At 55.6% G+C, this 17,563-nt stretch overlaps 1 protein-coding gene across 3 annotated transcripts; it reads right to left on the bottom strand.

The window, feature by feature from the left end:
- Positions 1-5,785: 5,785 nt before the first annotated feature.
- ARRDC2 (arrestin domain containing 2) lies at positions 5,786-17,343 on the bottom strand. Of its 3 annotated transcripts, none has more exons than XM_055236706.2 (8): positions 16,821-17,343; positions 11,109-11,175; positions 10,768-10,915; positions 10,196-10,298; positions 9,854-10,110; positions 9,535-9,697; positions 9,164-9,321; positions 5,786-6,971 (listed from the first exon to the last, which is right to left on the bottom strand). In XM_055236706.2, exons 1-8 carry the CDS (start codon positions 17,077-17,079, stop codon positions 6,918-6,920), a joined length of 1,209 nt encoding a protein of 402 aa, XP_055092681.1. In that variant the 5' UTR covers positions 17,080-17,343; the 3' UTR covers positions 5,786-6,917. The 3 variants fall into 3 exon arrangements, with proteins under 3 accessions (XP_055092681.1, XP_055092680.1, XP_055092679.1); XM_055236705.2 differs by lacking the exon at positions 16,821-17,343 and adding an exon at positions 11,303-13,160 and having other exon boundaries at positions 5,786-6,968; XM_055236704.2 differs by lacking the exon at positions 16,821-17,343 and adding an exon at positions 11,303-13,155.
- Positions 17,344-17,563: the final 220 nt, after the last annotated feature.

The following is a 17,563-nucleotide window of genomic DNA, read 5'->3' as shown; positions in this document are numbered from 1 at the left end:
GGTCAGGAGATTGAGACCATCCTGGCGAACACTGTGAAACCCCGTCTCTACTAAAAATACGAAAAAAAAGAAAAATTAGCCAGGCGTGGTAGCTGGGGCCTGTAGTCCCAGCTACTTGGGAGGCTGAGGCAGGAGAATGGCATGAACCCGGGGGGCAGAGCTTGCAGTGAGCAGAGATCGCCCCACTGCACTCTAGCCTGGGCAACAGAGTGAGACTCCGTCTCAAAAAAAAAAAAAAGAGGAGTCTTCATCCATACGAAAGTAGGCAGAGTAGGGGTCCCCCAATCACTTAGTCAACCACCCTCATGCCTGCTGTATGCTGGGGCGGGGGTCAGAGCCTGGATCTGGCCCTGCCCACAAAGGGTCAGACAAACAAATGAACATCTAAGTAGTAATTTCAGAGCTTGATGAGGGCTAGGAAGACTACAGAACAGAGAGATAGGAGAGGGAGTGATGGAGGGGGTGGCAACTTTGGCCAGGAGGTTGGAGTGGCTCTGAAAAAGTGAGGCCAGAGGGTAAAGAGAAACCATCAATGGGAGAAGAGCCTTTTCGCAGGGGGAATAGTATATGAGAAGTCCTCAAGGTAAAAATCAGCTTGGAGGGCCAGGTGCGGTGGCTCACGCCTGTAATCCCAGCACTTTGGGAGGCCGAAGCAGGTGGATCATTTGAGTTCAGGTGTTCGAGACCAGCCTGGCCAGTATGGTGAAACCCTGTATTTACTAAAAATACAAAAATTAGCTGAGCATGGTGGTGGGCACCTGTAGTTGCAGCTACTTGGGAGGCTGAGGCAGAATCACTTGAACCTGGGAGGCAGAGATTGCAGTGAGCCGAGATCGAGCCACTGCACTCCAGCCTGGGCAACAGAGTGAGGCTCTGTCTAAAAAATAAAAATAATAAAAATAAAAATCAGCTTGGAGCATTTGTGTAGCAGACAGGGAGGGATGGGAAGCTGGAGGGAGAGGTGGGCAGGGGGTCTTATGGGCCTAGAGAGGGTTGACGTTTGTCGTTATTTTTTATTTTTATTTTTTTGAGATGGAGTCTCACTGTGTCGCCCAGGCTGGAGTGCAGTGGCACAATCTCCACTCACTGCAAGCTCTGCCTCTCAGGCTTATGCCATTCTCCTGCCTCAGCCTCCGGAGTAGCTGGGACTACAGGCGCCCACCAACACGCCCGGAGAATTTTTTGTATTTTTAGTGGAGACTGGGTTTCACCGTGTTAACCAGGATGGTCTTGATCTCCTGACCTCGTGATCCACCCGCCTCGGCCTCCCAAAGTGCTGGGATTACCGCGCCCGGCCTGTTGTTGTTGTTGTTGTTATTATTATTATTATTTGAGAAAAATTCTTGCCGTGTCACCCAGGCTGGAGTACAGTGGTTTGATCACAGCTCACTGCAGGCTAGACCTCCTGGGCCAAGTGATCCTCCCACCTCAACCTCCTGAGTAGCTGGGACCATAGGCACATGCCACCAGGCCTGGCTAATGTTTACATTTTTTTTTTTTAGAGATGGGGTCTCGCTCTGTTGCCCAGGCTGGTCTCAAACTCCTGGCCTCACGTGATCCTCCCACCTCAGCCTCTCAAAGTGCTGGGATCACAGGCGTGAGCCACCGCGCTTGGCGTCATTTCATGTTTGACAGAAATTGACCACCTGCCTTTGGGCTCCCTGGGCCCCTCCCCGTGTTCAGGAAGTTTCCTGAATTGGGACTACCTGGGCCAGCTTTGTCCTGGTTGTCGATCATCTGAACCGGAAAGTTCTCCTTCTGTCGGGATCAAGTTCCCCATAGTTGCAGACTCAGGAGTCCTGAGGACACGGGGCGTCTTGTCCTCCCACCCCCTCTGGGTGGAATCTTTCCGTCGCACTGTACCCACATCCCTTGCTGGAATAATACCTTAGACTCTCCTCTGTTTGGGAACATGGATCTGGAAACTGATATGTCTTGCACACCCCGCATGACAAATAACTCATTTCCTACTGAGACTGTCAGTTCGGCTTCTAGTGACTGTGCTGTGGGAATGCTTCCCCTCTGCCTGGCCCCAGGGACCTCCCATGTATGGCATGCTCCAAGCTTGATGCCAGGTCAAAGGAGGTCTTGGTGGACCTTAGGACCAGGGGTAGCAGGAAAGGAGGGCTCACCTTCAGGCCAGAGGAAGGACGTGATTGAGGACTGTGGTAAGGTGTGGGGATGGGCTGTCTCCCAGAATCTCAGATGGCAAAACAGGCTCAGACACAAGGTGACCTGCCTGTAGTCACACAGAGAGCCAAGCCCTAACCCAGATCTCCTCGTGTCCAGCCCCTGGGTCCCCCAGTCCTCATCCCTGGCTCCTGGCCGTGACAATGGCCACTCCAGCCTCCAGCCTGCCAGTTAATTTCTGCTGCCTTGGGCAGGTGGACAGCCTGGGCTATCAGATTAGGGTTTCTTTTTGTTTGTTTGTTTGTTTTTGTTTTTTTTTAGATGGAGTCTTGCTCTGTTGCCCAGGCTGGAGTGCAGTGGCACGATCTCGGCTCACTGCAATCTCTGCCTCCTGAGTTCACACCATTCTGCCTCAGCCTCCCGAGTAGCTGGGACTACAGGCACGCGCCACCACGACTGGCTCATTTTTTTCTATTTTTAGGAGAGATGGGGTTTCACTGTGTCAGTCAGGATGGTCTCGGTCTCCTGACCTCGTGACCCGCCCATCTCGGCCTCCCAAAGTGCTGGGATTACAGGCGTGAGCCACCACGCCCGGCCCAGACTAGGGTTTCAATAGGGCCTTGCCCAACCTTGGACGGGCATGAGGGCTTAAGTGAGACAGGCGGAGCTTCAGCGGGAGCTTGAGGGGCACAGTATCATGTGGCCTGAGGGCGGCATGGACTCTGGAGTCTAAGAGGCAGTGTTTATATATTTTTTTGAGACAGGATCTCACTCTGTCACCCAGGCTAGAGTGTAGTGGTGCGATCATAGCTCGCTGCAGCTGCAACTTCCCAGACTCAGGTGATCCTCCTAACCTCATCCCCCGAGTAGCTAGAACTACAGGTCCACACTACCACACCTGGTTAATTTTTTATATTTTTTTGTAGAGTCTGGATCTTGCTATGTTGCCCAGGCTGGTCTCAAACTCCTAGGCTCAAGCGATCCTCCTGCTTCAGCCTCCCAAAGTGCTGGGATTTACAGGTGTGAGCCACTGTGCCTGGCCCAAGGGGCAGTTTTGAGTGCTGGCTGTCTCAGTCCTGACTGTGAGACCCTGAGTGGGGCATCTCCCTCCTTCCCTCCCTCCCTCCCTCCTTTCCTTCCTTCCTTCCTTCCTTCCTGCCTGCCTGCCTGCCTGCCTGCCTTCCTGCCTTCCTTCCTTCCTTCCCTCCTCTTCCGTTTCTCTCTCTCTCCCTCCCTCCCCCTTTTCTTTTCTCTTTTTTCTTTTCTTCTTCTCTTCTCTTTTCTCTTCTCCTCCCTCCCTCCCTTCCTTCCTTTTTTTTTTTTTTTTTTGAGAAGGAGTCTCGCTCTTTCACCCAGGCTGGAGTGCAGTGGCGCGATCTCGGCTCACTGAAGGCTCCGCCCCCCGGGGTTCACGCCATTCTCCTGCCTCAGCCTCCCGCGTAGCTGGGACTACAGGCGCCCGCCACCTCGCCCAGCTAATTTTTTTTTTTTTTGTATTTTTAGTAGAGACGGGGTTTCACCGTGTTAGCCAGGATGGTCTCGATCTCCTGACCTCGTGATCCGCCCGCCTTGGCCTCCCAAAGTGCTGGGATTACAGGCGTGAGCCACCGCGCCCGGCTGCTTCTTTCTTTCTTCTTTCCTTTTTTTTTTTTTTTTTTTTTTGAGAAAGAGTCTCACTACTCTGTCACCCAGGCTGGAGTACAGTGGCATGATCTCAGCTCACTGCAGTCTCTGCCTCCCGGGTCCAAGTGATTCTTCTGCCTCAGCCTCCGGAGTAGCCGAGATTACAGGTGCCTGCACCACGCCTGGCTAATTTTTGTATTCTTTTTAGAAGAGACAGGATTTCACCATGTCGGCCAGGCTAGTCTCTTTCTCTTGAGCTCACTATCCCCACCTGTAACTCCAGAAGAGTAACAGCCCCACTCCACTAGGGCCACCTGACAGCTCCATGGGTTTTCAAAGTAATCCTTGAACATGCGTGTTCTTAGCAGCAAGATTCACTATAGCCAAGCCACGGAAACAACCCAGATGTCCATCCGCGGGTGAATGGCGAAACACAGTGTGGTCTATGCACACAATGGAATATTATTCAACCAGAAAAAGGAAGGAAGTTCTGATACATGGTACAATGTGGATGGACCCGGAAAACATGCTGAGTGATAAAAGCCAGACACAAAAGGCCGCATGATTCCATTGATGTGAAATGTTCAAAATAGGCAAATCCAGAGACAGAAAGTGGTTGCCGGAGGTGGGGGCGGGGAATGGGGATTGCTCACTAGTGGGGACTGGGTTTCCTTTGGCAGGGATAGAAATGTTCTGGAAATAGATGGTGGTGATGGTTGCATAACATTGTAAATAGCCAGGTCGGTTGTGGTGGTTCACGCCTGTAATCCCAGCACTTTGGGAGGCTGAGGCGGGAGGACCGCTTGAGCCCAGGAGTTCAAGACCCACCTGAGAAGCAAAGGGAGATCATGTCTCTACAAAAAAATAATTAGCTGGGTGTGGTGGTACACACTTGTGGTCCCAACTACTTGCGGGGCTGAGGCAAGTGGATCTCTTGAGCCCAGGATCTCTTGAGGCTGCTGTGATCGGGCCATTGCACTCCAGCCTGGGCAACAGAGTGAGACCATCTCAAAACCAAACAAAAGAAACATTATGAATGTACTAAATGCTACATTGTGAAGTGTACGAAATTGAACACTTTCAAATGGTGAATTTTATAATATGTGAATTTCACCTCAATAAAAACAAGTCCAGGGCTAGGCATGGTGGCTCACACCTGTAATCCCAGCACTTTGGGAGGCTGAGGCAGGCAGATCACCTGAGGTCAGGAGTTTGAGACCAGCCTGGCCAACATGGTAAAACCCTGTCTCTATTAAAAAATAGAAAAATTAGCCAGGCATGGTGGCACATGCCTGTAATTCCAGCTACTTTCGAGGCTGAAACAGGAGAATCGTTTGAACCTGGGAGGCAGAGGTTGCAGTGAGCCGAGACCAAGCCATTGCACTCCAGCCTGGGTGACAGAGCGAAACTCTGTCTTAAAAAAAAATAAAAAGAAAAAAATAAATAAACCCTATCTCTACTAAAAATTCAAAAATTAGCCGGTGTGGTGGCAGGCACCTGTAATCCCAGCTACTTGGGAGGCTGAGGCAGGAGAATCACTTGAACCCAAGAGGCGGAGGTTGTAGTGAGCTGAGATCGCACCACTACACTCTACACTATGCCTGAGCGACACAGCAAGACTCCTGCTAAAAAACAAAAACGAACAGAAAAAACCCCACGAAAACCAAACGTAGACTCAGGTGACAGGATGTTCCCGTACTCAGGCGGCTCCTCCCAGCCCCAGCCCCCTGCTCCCCACTCTTTGAGGATAGAGTTCTCTGCTTGTCCTCCACTGTTCAGCCCCCGCCAGCCTCTGAGACTCCCACAGAGAGTGCAGGTATGGGGCCCAGGGCTTGGCTCCCACCCCAGCTCAGCCTCCTCATGTATCCTTGGGCCAACCCCCTCCCAGTCCTGGGCCTCAGTTTCCCCTTCTGAATCATGGGCCCCTTTGCCTTCCTTGGCCAGGAATTTAGTCTCCAAGATAGTGACTAAGGGTGGCAGTCCCAGTTCCCTCAGCAGCCAGATGGCGGGGAAATAAACCAAGAAGCCTGGATTCTTTCTCCACACGTTTACTTTGAAAAAATAATTGTACAAAACAGAATGAATTCTTAAGGCATATCAGAAATGCTGAGTCCCAGGCCGGGGCCCTGCCCCAGCCAGGGCTGGGACTCTGCAGTTGGGAGCTTGTCCAGCTGCCCCCTCTAATGCTCTTCTCCTCCCGGACACGGGGAGCCTCCGGAAGCACAGTAGTCCCCGTGTGTCACCTTAGGCTGACTTCTGTACCCAGGGGTGACATAATGCTGTCACCGTCTTGAATTCTTCATCATTTAACAGGGAGCCTAGTGTTTTCACTTTGCACATTAGGTATCTGGTCTTGCCTGTCCTACCCTGAACCTGGGTTCCCTGGGCCATGTAACACCCAGGCAGCTCTGATGCCCCTGGGTACTTGGAGGAGCTCCCAGGAAGTCCAAGCCTGCGCCAGGAATCTCTGGCTTTCAGTCTTCAAAGGCTGGAGCGGCTGCCCCTGCCACCCACAGACTCCACATGGCTCTGACAACCTGCTTTCCTGAACGCCTCATCCCTGGGTCCTTTCACCCACCGGACCTCACTGTGTGGCCTCAACTCTGAGGCACCTGCCCTCTGAACCCCCAATTCAACAATAAACGGGGTGGATTCCAAACGTCACTCAGCTCTGACCTTCTCTGACCTTTCTTCCTCATTCATCTGCCTGCTGAGCTCCTATTCGTACTCCAAAGCTTCAGCTAAAATGCCCTTTCTGCAAGGACGCCTTCTCTGCTTCCTGTCTGGACTCACAGCTGCAGGTCTCTTCTTCTGGTTCTGTGATGCTGGAACTGTCTATGTCTGGCTCTGTTTCTCCCAGACTGAAGGCTCCTGGGGGATTCCAGCACCGCCAACAGGCTGGCAAGACAGGTTATTAAACAGTCTCTCGGATACTGCACTGGGCATTCAATGCCTCACAAGGACAGTGGTCCAGATAAGCCAGATTCCAGCCGGGCTCTTCCTCTGTCCCATGTGATATCCGAAAGGCCCCGCCTCACTCTGAGACTTGGTTCCCCAACTTCGATGCAGTCGGGGAGGTCAGCCCTTGGTCCAGCCGCTCCCCCACAGTCACGGTGGCTGAAAGCTGGTGTGCAACCTCATTCCTCGAGGGGTCCCTGTGCCGTTCAGCAAGTCATGCAGCGCGGCCTCATGTCCCCCGAGGGTGGGTTTGGATCCTCCTAAGAGAAATGTTCCCATTAAGCCTCAGGGGACACTGGAAACAGAAATTCAGAAATACCGCTCCCCATCCAGCCATCTCCCAACTCCCACCCTTGACCAGGGAAGAGGCCATCGGGAGGTGGTGTCTATGGCAGACTGGGGTGCAAGGAGGGTTTTGGAGCTGAGTGTATACTGTCCCTTGGTATCCACAGGGGATTGGTTCCAGGAACCCTGTGGATACCAAAATCCACAGATGCTCAGGTCCCTGATATAAAATGGCATAATATTTGCAAATAGTCTAAGCCCATCCTCCTGTGTACTTTATTTTTATTTCATTTTATTTTTCGAGACAGAGTCTTGCTTTCTCACCCAGGCTGGAATGCAGTGGCACGATCTTGGCTCACTGCAACCTCTACCTCCTGGGTTCAAGGGATTCTCCTGCCTCAGCCTCCTGAGTAGCTGGGATCACAGGTGGACGCCACCACGCCTGGCTAATTTTTGTATTTTTGGTAGAGACCTGGTTTCACCATGTTGGCCAGGCTGGTCTCAAACTCCTGACCTCAAGTGATCTGCCCACCTCAGCCTCCCAAAGTGCTGGGATTACAGGCATGAGCCACTGCGTCCAGCCCTCCCGTGTACTTTAAATCTCTTCTAGATTACCTATAATACTTTATGGCCGGGTGTGGTGGCTCACGCCTGTAATCCCAGCATTCTGGGAGGCCAAGGCAGGCAGATCACCTGAGGTCAGGAGTTCGAGACCAGCCTGGCCAACATGGCAAAACCCCGTCTCTACTAAAAAATACAAAAATTAGCTGGGCATGGTGGTGGATGCCTGTAATCCCAGCTACTCGGGAGGCTGAGACAGGGAGAATCGCTTGAACCCGGGAGGTGCAGATTGCAGTGAGCCGAGATTGTGCCATTGCACTCCAGCCTGGGTGACACAGCAAGACTCCATCTCAAAAAAAAAAAAAAAAAAAAAAATATATATATATATATACACACACACACACACACACACACACACACAATATAAATGCTATTTAATCACTGTTATACTGCATTATTACTATTAGTAGTAGTATTGAGATGAGGTCTTGTTTTGTCTCCCAGACTGGAGTGTGTAGTAGCACAATCATTGCTCACTGCAGCCTCAAACTCCTGGGCTCAAGCGATCCTCCTGCCTCAGCCTCCTGACCATAGATGGGCTCCACCATGCCTGGGTAATTTTGTATTATTTGCAGTAGAGATGGGGGTCTTGCTATGTTACCCAGGTTGGTCTTATACTCCTGGCCTCAAGCAGTCCTCCCATCTTGGCCTCTCAAAGTGCTGGGATTATAGGCATGAGCCACCGCACCCAGCCTATCATATTTTTAATCTGTATTATCCATGTATGTATTTATTTTTCAAATGTCTCTGACCCATGTTTGGTTGAATCTGCAGATTCCAAACCAGCTAACGTAGAGGGCCGACTGTATGTAGAGAAATTCCATCGACAATTAAAATCCACTGCCAGTCAGGCGCAGTGGCTCACGCCTGTAATCCCAGCACTTTGGCGAGGCCAAGGTGGGAGGATCATTTGAGCCCAGGAGTTCAAGACCAGCCTGGACAACATAGTGAGACCCCATTTCTACAAAAAATACAAAAATTGGCCGGGCGTGGTAGCTCACGCATATAATCCCAGCACTTTGGGATGCTGAGGCAGGCGATCACCTGAGGTCAGGAGTTCGAGACCAGCCTGACCAACATGGTGAAACCCCGTCTCTACTAAAAATACAAAAATTAGCCGCACGTGGTGGCTAACACCTGTAATCCCAGCTACTCGGAAGGCTAAGGCAGGAGAATCGCTTGTACCAGGGATGCGGAGGTTGAAATGAGCTGAGATCGCACCATTGCACTCCAGCCTGGGTGACAAGACTGAAACTCCATCCCAAAAAGCAAAGCAAAACAAAACAAAGCACAAAAATTAGCAGGACGTGGTGGCATGCGCCTGTAGTCCCAGCTAGTCAAGAGGCTGAGGTGAAAGGATTGCTTGAGCCCGGGAGGTCGAGGCTGCAGTGAGCTATGATTATGCCACTGCACTCCAGCCTGGGTAACAGAGCAAGACCCTGTCTAAAAAAACAAAAAACAAAAAAGCCATCTACTATGTCTGCCACCCCACCAAGGCCCCCACGGTCCAGAGAGGCATGGATGGTTCTCAGACCCCTGAGCTCACCTCAGAGTACAGGGGTGGCGGGCGGTAGCGGAACTCTTGGATGTAGGCAAAGAACGGGCCTTCAAGGCTCATGTCGGGGTCCTGCGGAAGTGGGAAGGGGCTCTGCCCCAAGGCTGCTTCCTCGGTGTCGGCTACCACCTCCGAGTACTCAGGAGGAGCTGGAAGCGAGAGACAGGGTGGGTGAGGTTGGCAGGAGACAGCCCTGCTCCAAGGGACCAGGGGCCAGGAGCTGGCTTATGCCAGCTCTGGGGCTGCCAGGCTGTATGTCCTTTGGTTGGGATTCCAGGAGACTCGTGGTGAGAGAGTTGACCCGGCATCCACCTCTCCATGTATCCACCCACCCTCTGCATGCAAGCAGGGTGGGAGCTTACCCTCAGGCCGCTCCGGCAAGGCCCCCAGCCTCCAGTCCAGCAGGAAGCTGGCGTGGCTGCCCACACTGGAGGAACGGCTGCCAAAAGGGTGCAAGGGAATGGTGCCGATCACCAGTGGCAGCTCCAGCAGCAGCTTGGACGTTCCCGGGATATCCACACAGACCTGGAGGAAGGAACCATAAGGGAGGGTGCCCAGGCAGCCTCCCCCACCCCCACCTCCCTCCTATGCCTGGGGAGACTAAGGCCTCAGCTTCCCCCAGTCTGAGGGAATACAGGGTGAATGTAGCCAATGTCCCCCAGGGCCAGCAGAATGCCCTACCTTGAGTGCGTAGTCCACGTGTAGAACACGGCAGTGCAGGATGGAAGGACCCACTGGGGGGATCCGCAGTGCCCGGCCCTGCCACAGCGCCCGCTGCCCGGGGCCCACTGGCTCACCCGCGAGGCTGGCCACCACCGCCCGTTTCTGCTTTCGGGCGCCTCGGGCCATGAACGTCTGTGTCTGCACCACGGCTGCCCGAGGCAGCACAGGACGTGTGGAGCCATTGTCGATCTCGGCAAAGACAGGGATGACCTCTCCTGCAGCAAGGAGCAGTGGGGCCTCAGTTTCCCCTCCTGCAGCCCCAACACCAGCCCCCGTCTCGACCCAGTCCGGTCTGCCTACCCGGGGTGTAGCCCTTGCGGTCGATCTTGGCCGAAAGGGAGACAAGGCCACGGTTACAGTACCAGGATCGGGCAACCTTTTCCCGAGCCCCCGCTTGAGGTGCCTGTCGGTGTAGAGGAAAGTGACATGGATGAGTCACTTTGTGCAAACCACAGCCGCTGTGGAGCTTCCAAACCACCCCCAGCTGAGGGAGGACTTTGGGCAGGGCTTAGTTTCTTTTTAACAATCCAGGAACTATCCGTTAAATAGAGCCAGGGACACAACTCATCTTATAAAGCCAGAACTGAAATGTATAAGCCAAGTGTTTGGTGTGTAATTCGCACTTGGTAAGCCCTAGCTGTGGTCTATTTCACAGAAGAGGCATCTGAGGCTCAGAGAGGGCTTCAAGACACTTGCCCAGAGTCACACGGCAAATGGGTGCAGATCCCAGTGGATTCCACACGCATTCCCACACCTGCCTCCCTCCCTGCCAGGGCCCACCTATGACTTCCATCTTAATGGTTGGTGTCACCTAGCAGCCAAGCCCCTTCCTACAATACTCCTATCCCACCTCCCCAAGGGTGGCCACTCACCAGCAGGGCTGGCGTGTTGATGTCCACAGGCTCGATGACAGTGAACACCTTCCTTGCCCGGCGTGCTGGGACCCAGGGCCGGTGCAGGGTGGCCTTGATACAGTAGCGGACACTACCGTGTTTGCCCTCGAAGGATGTCACCAGGGTTCTAGGGTGGAGGGATGAGACTTCAGGGGGCAAGATACAGAGATAAGCAGGCAGGGAGAAGGAGACACAGACACTCAGAGGGCCTCCCACGGGGAGAGTCTTGGGGCTCAGAGGTGCCCAGATACCCAGTATTGGAGGTACAAATCTGGAAGGGGCTGCAGGCTTAGGGCAACCCTGCACCCCAGAGGGCTTACGGGGGCAGCTGGAAGCTGAACAGGAACTCATGGCGCCCAGGAGGCAGCGTCGTGGTCGTCCCGGTATCTGCGGGTGGGAGCAAAATGAGGCGACTGAGCGGTTGCGCTGGGGTCCCAGGGCTGACGGAGGTACCGCCGTCCAGGTGGTGGGAGGCACACAACCGGTGCACCCAGCAGGGGTCCCCCATCCGTACCTGGCGCCAGGAGCGTGGCACGGTGGCTCACGACCTCCACGCGTTCACTGTAGCTCTGCGTGTAAGCCGTGCTCGAGCCCGCGCTGCGCGACTCGGTCCAGTGCACGTGGGCGCGGCCCCGCGCGCGCAGCCTCAGGGCACCCACGCGCGCAGCGCTTGCCAGCTCCAGCAGCACCCGGCCCGCCACGGCCTGGCCGCCGCTAAACACGGGCTCGACGCCCGCGGTCGCGCCGTCCAACTGCACTGAGAACACTTTCACCTTGTCGAATAGCATCGCGCCCAGGGTGCGAACCCACGACACGCGGAACCTGGTCTCGAACCCGCGAACCAGCAGCTCAAGAAGCCGACGCTAGAGCCTCAGAACGCAAAATCGCCGTCAACGCGCAAGCGCGCTCACAAACCAGAGCAGAAAATCCCCGCGCCGTGCGTCGGCGCCGCTTTTATACGGCAGGGCGGGGGGGTGGGGTCACCGTCTCTCCCCCGCCCCCGGAAGGGACTCCACCAATAGCGCGACAAGGGGCGTGGCTCTGCCCAGGCGTGGAGCAAAATAACAAACGCCCCTGCTCACCGTCGGCTGCCCCCTTCCCTTGCGGACCCGGGGGAGAAACTGAAGCCCTTAGGCGGCCAGAGCTGGCCTCTCGCGGACCTCGGGGGCAAAGAGGGGAAAAAGAGGTCCAGAGGCAGAGCCTAGGCCTGAGGTCACCTAGCAGAGCCTTCAGCCTCTCGGCTTAATTCGCTCACCAGCCGCCCCTCGTAGACGTGACTCGAGGCACGTCCAGCCCGATTTGGGGCGGGGGACTTTCGCCCCAGTTGAGGGCCAGAGAGCCTATGACTGTTCCAGGCCTGTTTCCCCCGCTATGCAAAGGGAGAAGTGGAGGAGGTGGGTGGGACCGCCCTCCACACTGGTGCCTGCTGCACCCCTTCCCTGATTCAAGTCCCGCTTAGCTGGTGGCTCTGGGCAAATGACAACCTCTTGGAGCCTCAGTTTCCACCTCTGTAGAGCCGGGAGAAAGTAATAATCAGTCCTGACCTCAGAAGGTTGTGCATGGATCATCGTGCAGCCCCAGCTGGACTCCTCCAAGAGCCTCGCTCCCCGGTCATCAACCAGCTCTTGACATACCTGATGTTCCCTTCCCAATTTTCAGCCTCTGGCAAACCCTACCTTCCCCGCAGCCCTTGTGCCTGCTCCAGTCATCCTCAGCCCCCGTCCCGCCACAGAGCTGAATGCAGGGGACGCTCGGGCACCCCCAGGTCCACAGCTGCGGTGTGGCCTCGGGACGGCGTGACCTCTCTCTGGGCTTCAGTTTCCCCAAAGAAAAGTCGCATGGAGTTTCTCCAGCGGTAGTTGCCTCTGCGTCGTCTGCGGGACGCTGTCGCCCTCTCGTGGCAGCGGAGTGCGCTGCCGCTGAACCCATCCCCTGCCCTGACTGTCCGCCTCTGACTGAGCCTGGCTCAGGAGACCACGAGACTTCCACCACCTCAGTGAGGTGTGTGGGTGTGGAGGGGGCGGTCATAAACAAACACGGACACCCGCAGTCCGTGATGGGGATCAGAACAGGAACGAAGGAGTTGGAGGCACAGTGATCAGCCTGGAAGGCTGCCTGGGAGGATGGGTCTTTGGAATTGAAAGGAAGGCCTGGGACCTTAGGCCAGGTTTCAGTGGATACTAGAGGGGAGACAGTAGGCCGTTAAGTCCGGGAGGATAAGCGGGATGAGGTAACCCTGAAGGGAATACTGAGCCAGCGCCTCCCTCAATTCATTTCACAGATGGACCCCAGAGGCCCAGAGAGGGGCGGCGTTCTGCCCGAGGTCACACAGCAGCTCCACTGGCCTCACTCCTCCAGTGTCACTTTTTTTTCCTTAAATGTTTAACAATTTTTTTTTTTTTTTTTTTGAGACGGAGTCTCGCTCTGTCGCCCAGGCTGGAGTGCAGTGGCACAATCTCGGCTCACTGCAAGCTCCGCCTCCCAGGTTCACGCCATTCTCCTGCCTCAGCCTCTCCGAGTAGCTGGGACTACAGGTGCCCGCCACCACGCCCGTCTAATTTTTTTGTATTTTTAGTAGAGACGGGGTTTCACCGTGGTCTCGATCTCCTGACCTCGTGATCCGCCCGCCTTGGCCTCCCAAAGTGCTGGGATTACAAGCGTGAGCCACCGCGCCCGGCCGCCAAATGTTTTACAATTTTTTAATTTTCTTTTCTTTTTTTTTTTTTTTTTTGAGACAGGATCTCACTCTGTCGCCCAGGCTGGAGTGCAGTGGCGCCATCTAGGTTCACTGCAACCTCTGCCTCCCTTCCACCTCAGCCTCCCAAGTAGCCGGGATTACAGGTGTGTACCACCACGCCCGACTAATTTTTGTATTTTTTGTAGAGATGGGGTTTCACCATGTTGCCCAGGCTGGTCTTGAACTCTTGAGCTCAAGCGATCTGCCCGCCTCAGCCTCCCAAAGTGCTGGGATTACAGGTGTGAGCCACTGCACCCAGCCAAAATTTTAATTAATTAATTAATTTATTTATTTTTTGAGACAGGGTTTCACTCTGCTCTGACACCCAGGCTGTACTGCAGTGGCGCCATCTCGGCTCACTGCAACCTCCACCTTCCGGGTTCCAGCGATTCTCCTGCCTTAGCCCCCTGGGTAGCTGGGAGAATTTAAAAATCAGCCCAGCTTGGCCGGGCGCAGTGGCTCACGCCTGTAATCCCAGCACTTTGAGAGGCCGAGGCAGGCGGATCACCTGAGGTCAGGAGTTCGAGACCAGCCTGACCAACATGGAGACACCCCATCTCTACTAAAAATACAAAATTAGCCGGGTGTGCATGCCTGTAATCCCAGCTATTTGGGAGGCTGAGGCAGGAGAATCACTTGAACCTGGGAGGTGGAGGTTGCAGTGAGGAGAGATCACGCCATTGCACTCCAGCCCGGGCAACAAGAGTGAAATTCCACCTAAAAAAAAAAAAAAGTTAGCCCGGCTAATTTTTGTATTTTTAGTAGAGACGGGGCTTCACCATGTTGGCCAGGCTGGTCTTGAACGCCTGACCTCAAGTGATCCTCCTGCCTCGGCCTCCCAAAGTACTGGGATTACAGGCATAAGCCACTGCGCCCAGCCAATTTTTATGTATTTTAAGAGATGGGGGCCGGGCATGGTGGCTCATGCCTGTAAGCCAAGCATTTTGGAAGGCCGAGGCGGGTGGATCACCTGAGGTCAGGAATTCATGACCAGCCTGGCCAACGTGGAGAAACCCGTCTCTACTAAAAATACAAATATTGGCCGGGCATGGTGGCTCTACTAAAAATACAAAAAATTAGCTGGGCGTGGTGGCGGGTGCCTGTAGTCCCAGCTACTCAGGAGGCTGAGGCAGGAGAATGGCGTGAACCCGGGAGGCAGAGCTTGCAGTGAGCCCAGATGGCGCCACTGCACTCCAGCCTGGGCAACAGAGGGAGACTCCATCTCAAACAAATAAAAAAAAAAAAAAATTAGCCAGCGTGTTGGCGGGTGCCTATAATCCCAGCTACTCCGGAGGCTGAGGCAGGAGAATCACTGGAACCCGGGAGGCAGAGGTTGCAGTGAGCCGAGATTGCGCCGGTGCCACTGCACTCCAGCCTGGGTGACAGAGCGAGACTCTGTCTCAGAAAAAAAAAAAAAAAAAAAAAAAAAAGTTAGCTGGGTGTGGTGGTGGCCACCTGTAGTCCCAGCTACTCAGGAGGCTGAGGTTGCAGAATCGCTTGAACACGGGAGGCAGAGGTTGCAGTGAGCCAAGATCGTGCCACTGCACTCCAGCCTGAGCAACAGAGTAAGACCCTGTCTCAAAAACAAAAACAAACAAACACAAAAACAGGGTGGGGGGTGGGAGGTCTTGCTATGTTGCCCAGGCTGGCCTCTAACTTAGCTCAAGCAATCCTTCCGCTTCAGCCTCTGTGGTAGCTGGGACCACAGGTGGACTCACCAGGCTCGCCTCGCCAGTGTTTTTTGTTTGTTTGTTTTTGTTTTTGTTTTTGAGACGGAGTTTTGCTCTGTTGCCCAGGCTGGAGTGCAGTGGTGCCATCTCAGCTCACTGCAACCTCCGCTGCCGGGTTCAAGCAATTCTTCTGCCTCAGCCTCCCCAGTAGCTGGGATTTCAGGCGCCCACCAGAACGCCCGGCTAATTTTTTTATTTTTAGTGGAGACAAAGTTTCACCATGTTGGCCAGGCTGGTCGCGAACTCCTGACCTCAGGTAATCTGCCCGCCTCAGCCTCCCAAAGTGCTGGGATTACAGGCGTGAGCCACTGCACCCGGCTGCCTCTCCAGTGTTTTAAGGAAGTCGCCGTTGAGTGTCTGGGACGGCCGGCCTTCGGGTGAAAGCGGTCCCAATAGTTCTGAGTCGCCGGGGAAGGGAAGTGCCTCCAGCGCCCCTTCCTGCCCCCCCTCACCACACTTGCTCTTGTTTCCACTGCTGGGGAGGGAAGGGTCCCCCGCACCTGTGGCTCCTGTGTGCCCAAAGCTTCTATTGCCCGCAGCGCTGGGAAAAAAGTGGGGCTGTCGGGAATCTGAGCTGCCTCCCTCCCGGCCCATTTTACAGACGGGTATAGTGAGTTCTGGCTTGGCCCGGAGGAATAGTCAGGGCGGCCTAGAGAGGATGATGCCCTCCCGCAGCCACACAGTAGGGTGTGAGGCTATGGACCGCCTCCTTCTGTGACCACTGGCTCGCTGGTGACCAGCTGTGTGGCCTCCGGGTGCTTGGGGTGCGAGAAGGACTGAGGTTCGGGGAAGAGTAGGGACCTGCCCAAGACCCAGACTCCCAGGAGAATGTGACCCCACTTCATCTCTTCCCCTCTGGGATGCATTTCCATCTCCTCACCGGGAAATGCTACCAGACCCCCAACCCTACCCCAGGGAAAAACTCAGCGCTGGAGACCCTGTGGGGTAAACTGAGGTGGGGCCCTGGGTAACACGAGTTGGGGGCCTTCTCTGAGAATCAGGGACTCCAGGCCTGGGATCAACGGAGACACTGGGGTCCACCAGGGAGATCTCCCATTCTATTTCCCAGGGGTTTCCTGGACTCTAATAGGAGGGTCCCCCTGCTTTGAAAGGGGTCTCCCCACCGCACAGCCTCTAAGTCGAGGGCGTCTGGCTCCAGAGAAGCGAACACCCAGACCCTGGGTAGACGTTCCCGGTTAGTGGGGGTCCTGACCAGGGCGCGGTGGGTGTCCAGGCTGTAGTGCAGTGGTGCGATCTCAGCCCATTACAACCTCTACCTCCCAGGCTCAAGCGATCTTCCTTCCCACTTCAGCCTGTAGCTGGGACTCCAGGCGCGCGCCACTAAGCCTGGCTAATTTTTGTAGTTTTTGGACACATGGGGTTTCACCAAGTCGCCCAGGCTAGTCTTGAACTCCTGACCTGTGGGAGGGTCAGGACCCCGGGAAGGGTCCTTGAAAAGGATCACCCGACCGCAGAGGTTCTAAGTTGAGAGGCTTTTGGCCCTGAAGAGGGTCCCGGCCGAGGGGGTCCTGGCTGCTACGGGGGCGGCGCGACTAGTGTCTCACCTCGGAGCAGCAGCTGCCGACGCCGCAGGTAGGTCTCCGCGGCCGCGTAGTCGCTGGATACGGCGTTGACGCCCACGCTGCGACCCTCCAACCAGTGGGTGGCCGCCCCGCCGCGCGCCTTCACCTCGAGCGCTCGCACCCGCAGCGGCGCCGCCGCCTCCAGCAGCACCCGGCCGCACAGCTGCTCCCCGCCGCGGTAGGCGCCGCCCGGGCCCCGCGCCAGCTCCAGCGCAAAGCTGCGCACGCCCCCACGGCGCATGGCGCGCGGCTGGGGACACGGCCTGGACACGCGGCGAGGAGGCGCACGGCCGGGGCGCGCCTGCAGATCCCCGGGGTTTCCGCGTTCCCCCGTCGCGTCCCCTGAGCTTCCTCCGGGCCCCCCCCGGCGAACTTGGGCCGGCGCCGGTGTCCCAGGGCGGGCGCGTAGTCGGCGAACTTCCTGGTCCTCTGCATCCGCCCCCGTGACGCACGCGGGCCGCCGGGGACTGGCCGCCCGCGTACCCGCGCTGTTGACTTTGCCATCCTCGGAGATGGGAGGGCCCTGTTTTTGTAGGGTCGGCGCTGTTGAATCAGAGGCAGGCAGGGGCGGAGGTGGCTGGGGAGGCACCGAGGCGGCCGCAGATCTCAGCCCTATGGTCTCATTCGCACCCCCCTGCCACGCCCAGAACCCGGCACCGCCTCAGTCTCCCTGTCATTGTCACTTCTTGGCTGTCCCCCAAAACAAAATCCGCCTAGAGTAGCCC

Source organism: Symphalangus syndactylus, chromosome 13 (assembly GCF_028878055.3).
Source record: "Symphalangus syndactylus isolate Jambi chromosome 13, NHGRI_mSymSyn1-v2.1_pri, whole genome shotgun sequence".
NCBI lineage: Eukaryota > Metazoa > Chordata > Mammalia > Primates > Hylobatidae > Symphalangus > Symphalangus syndactylus.
Note: the sequence above shows the minus strand (reverse complement) of the source record. Positions and strands in the feature narration are given on the sequence as shown.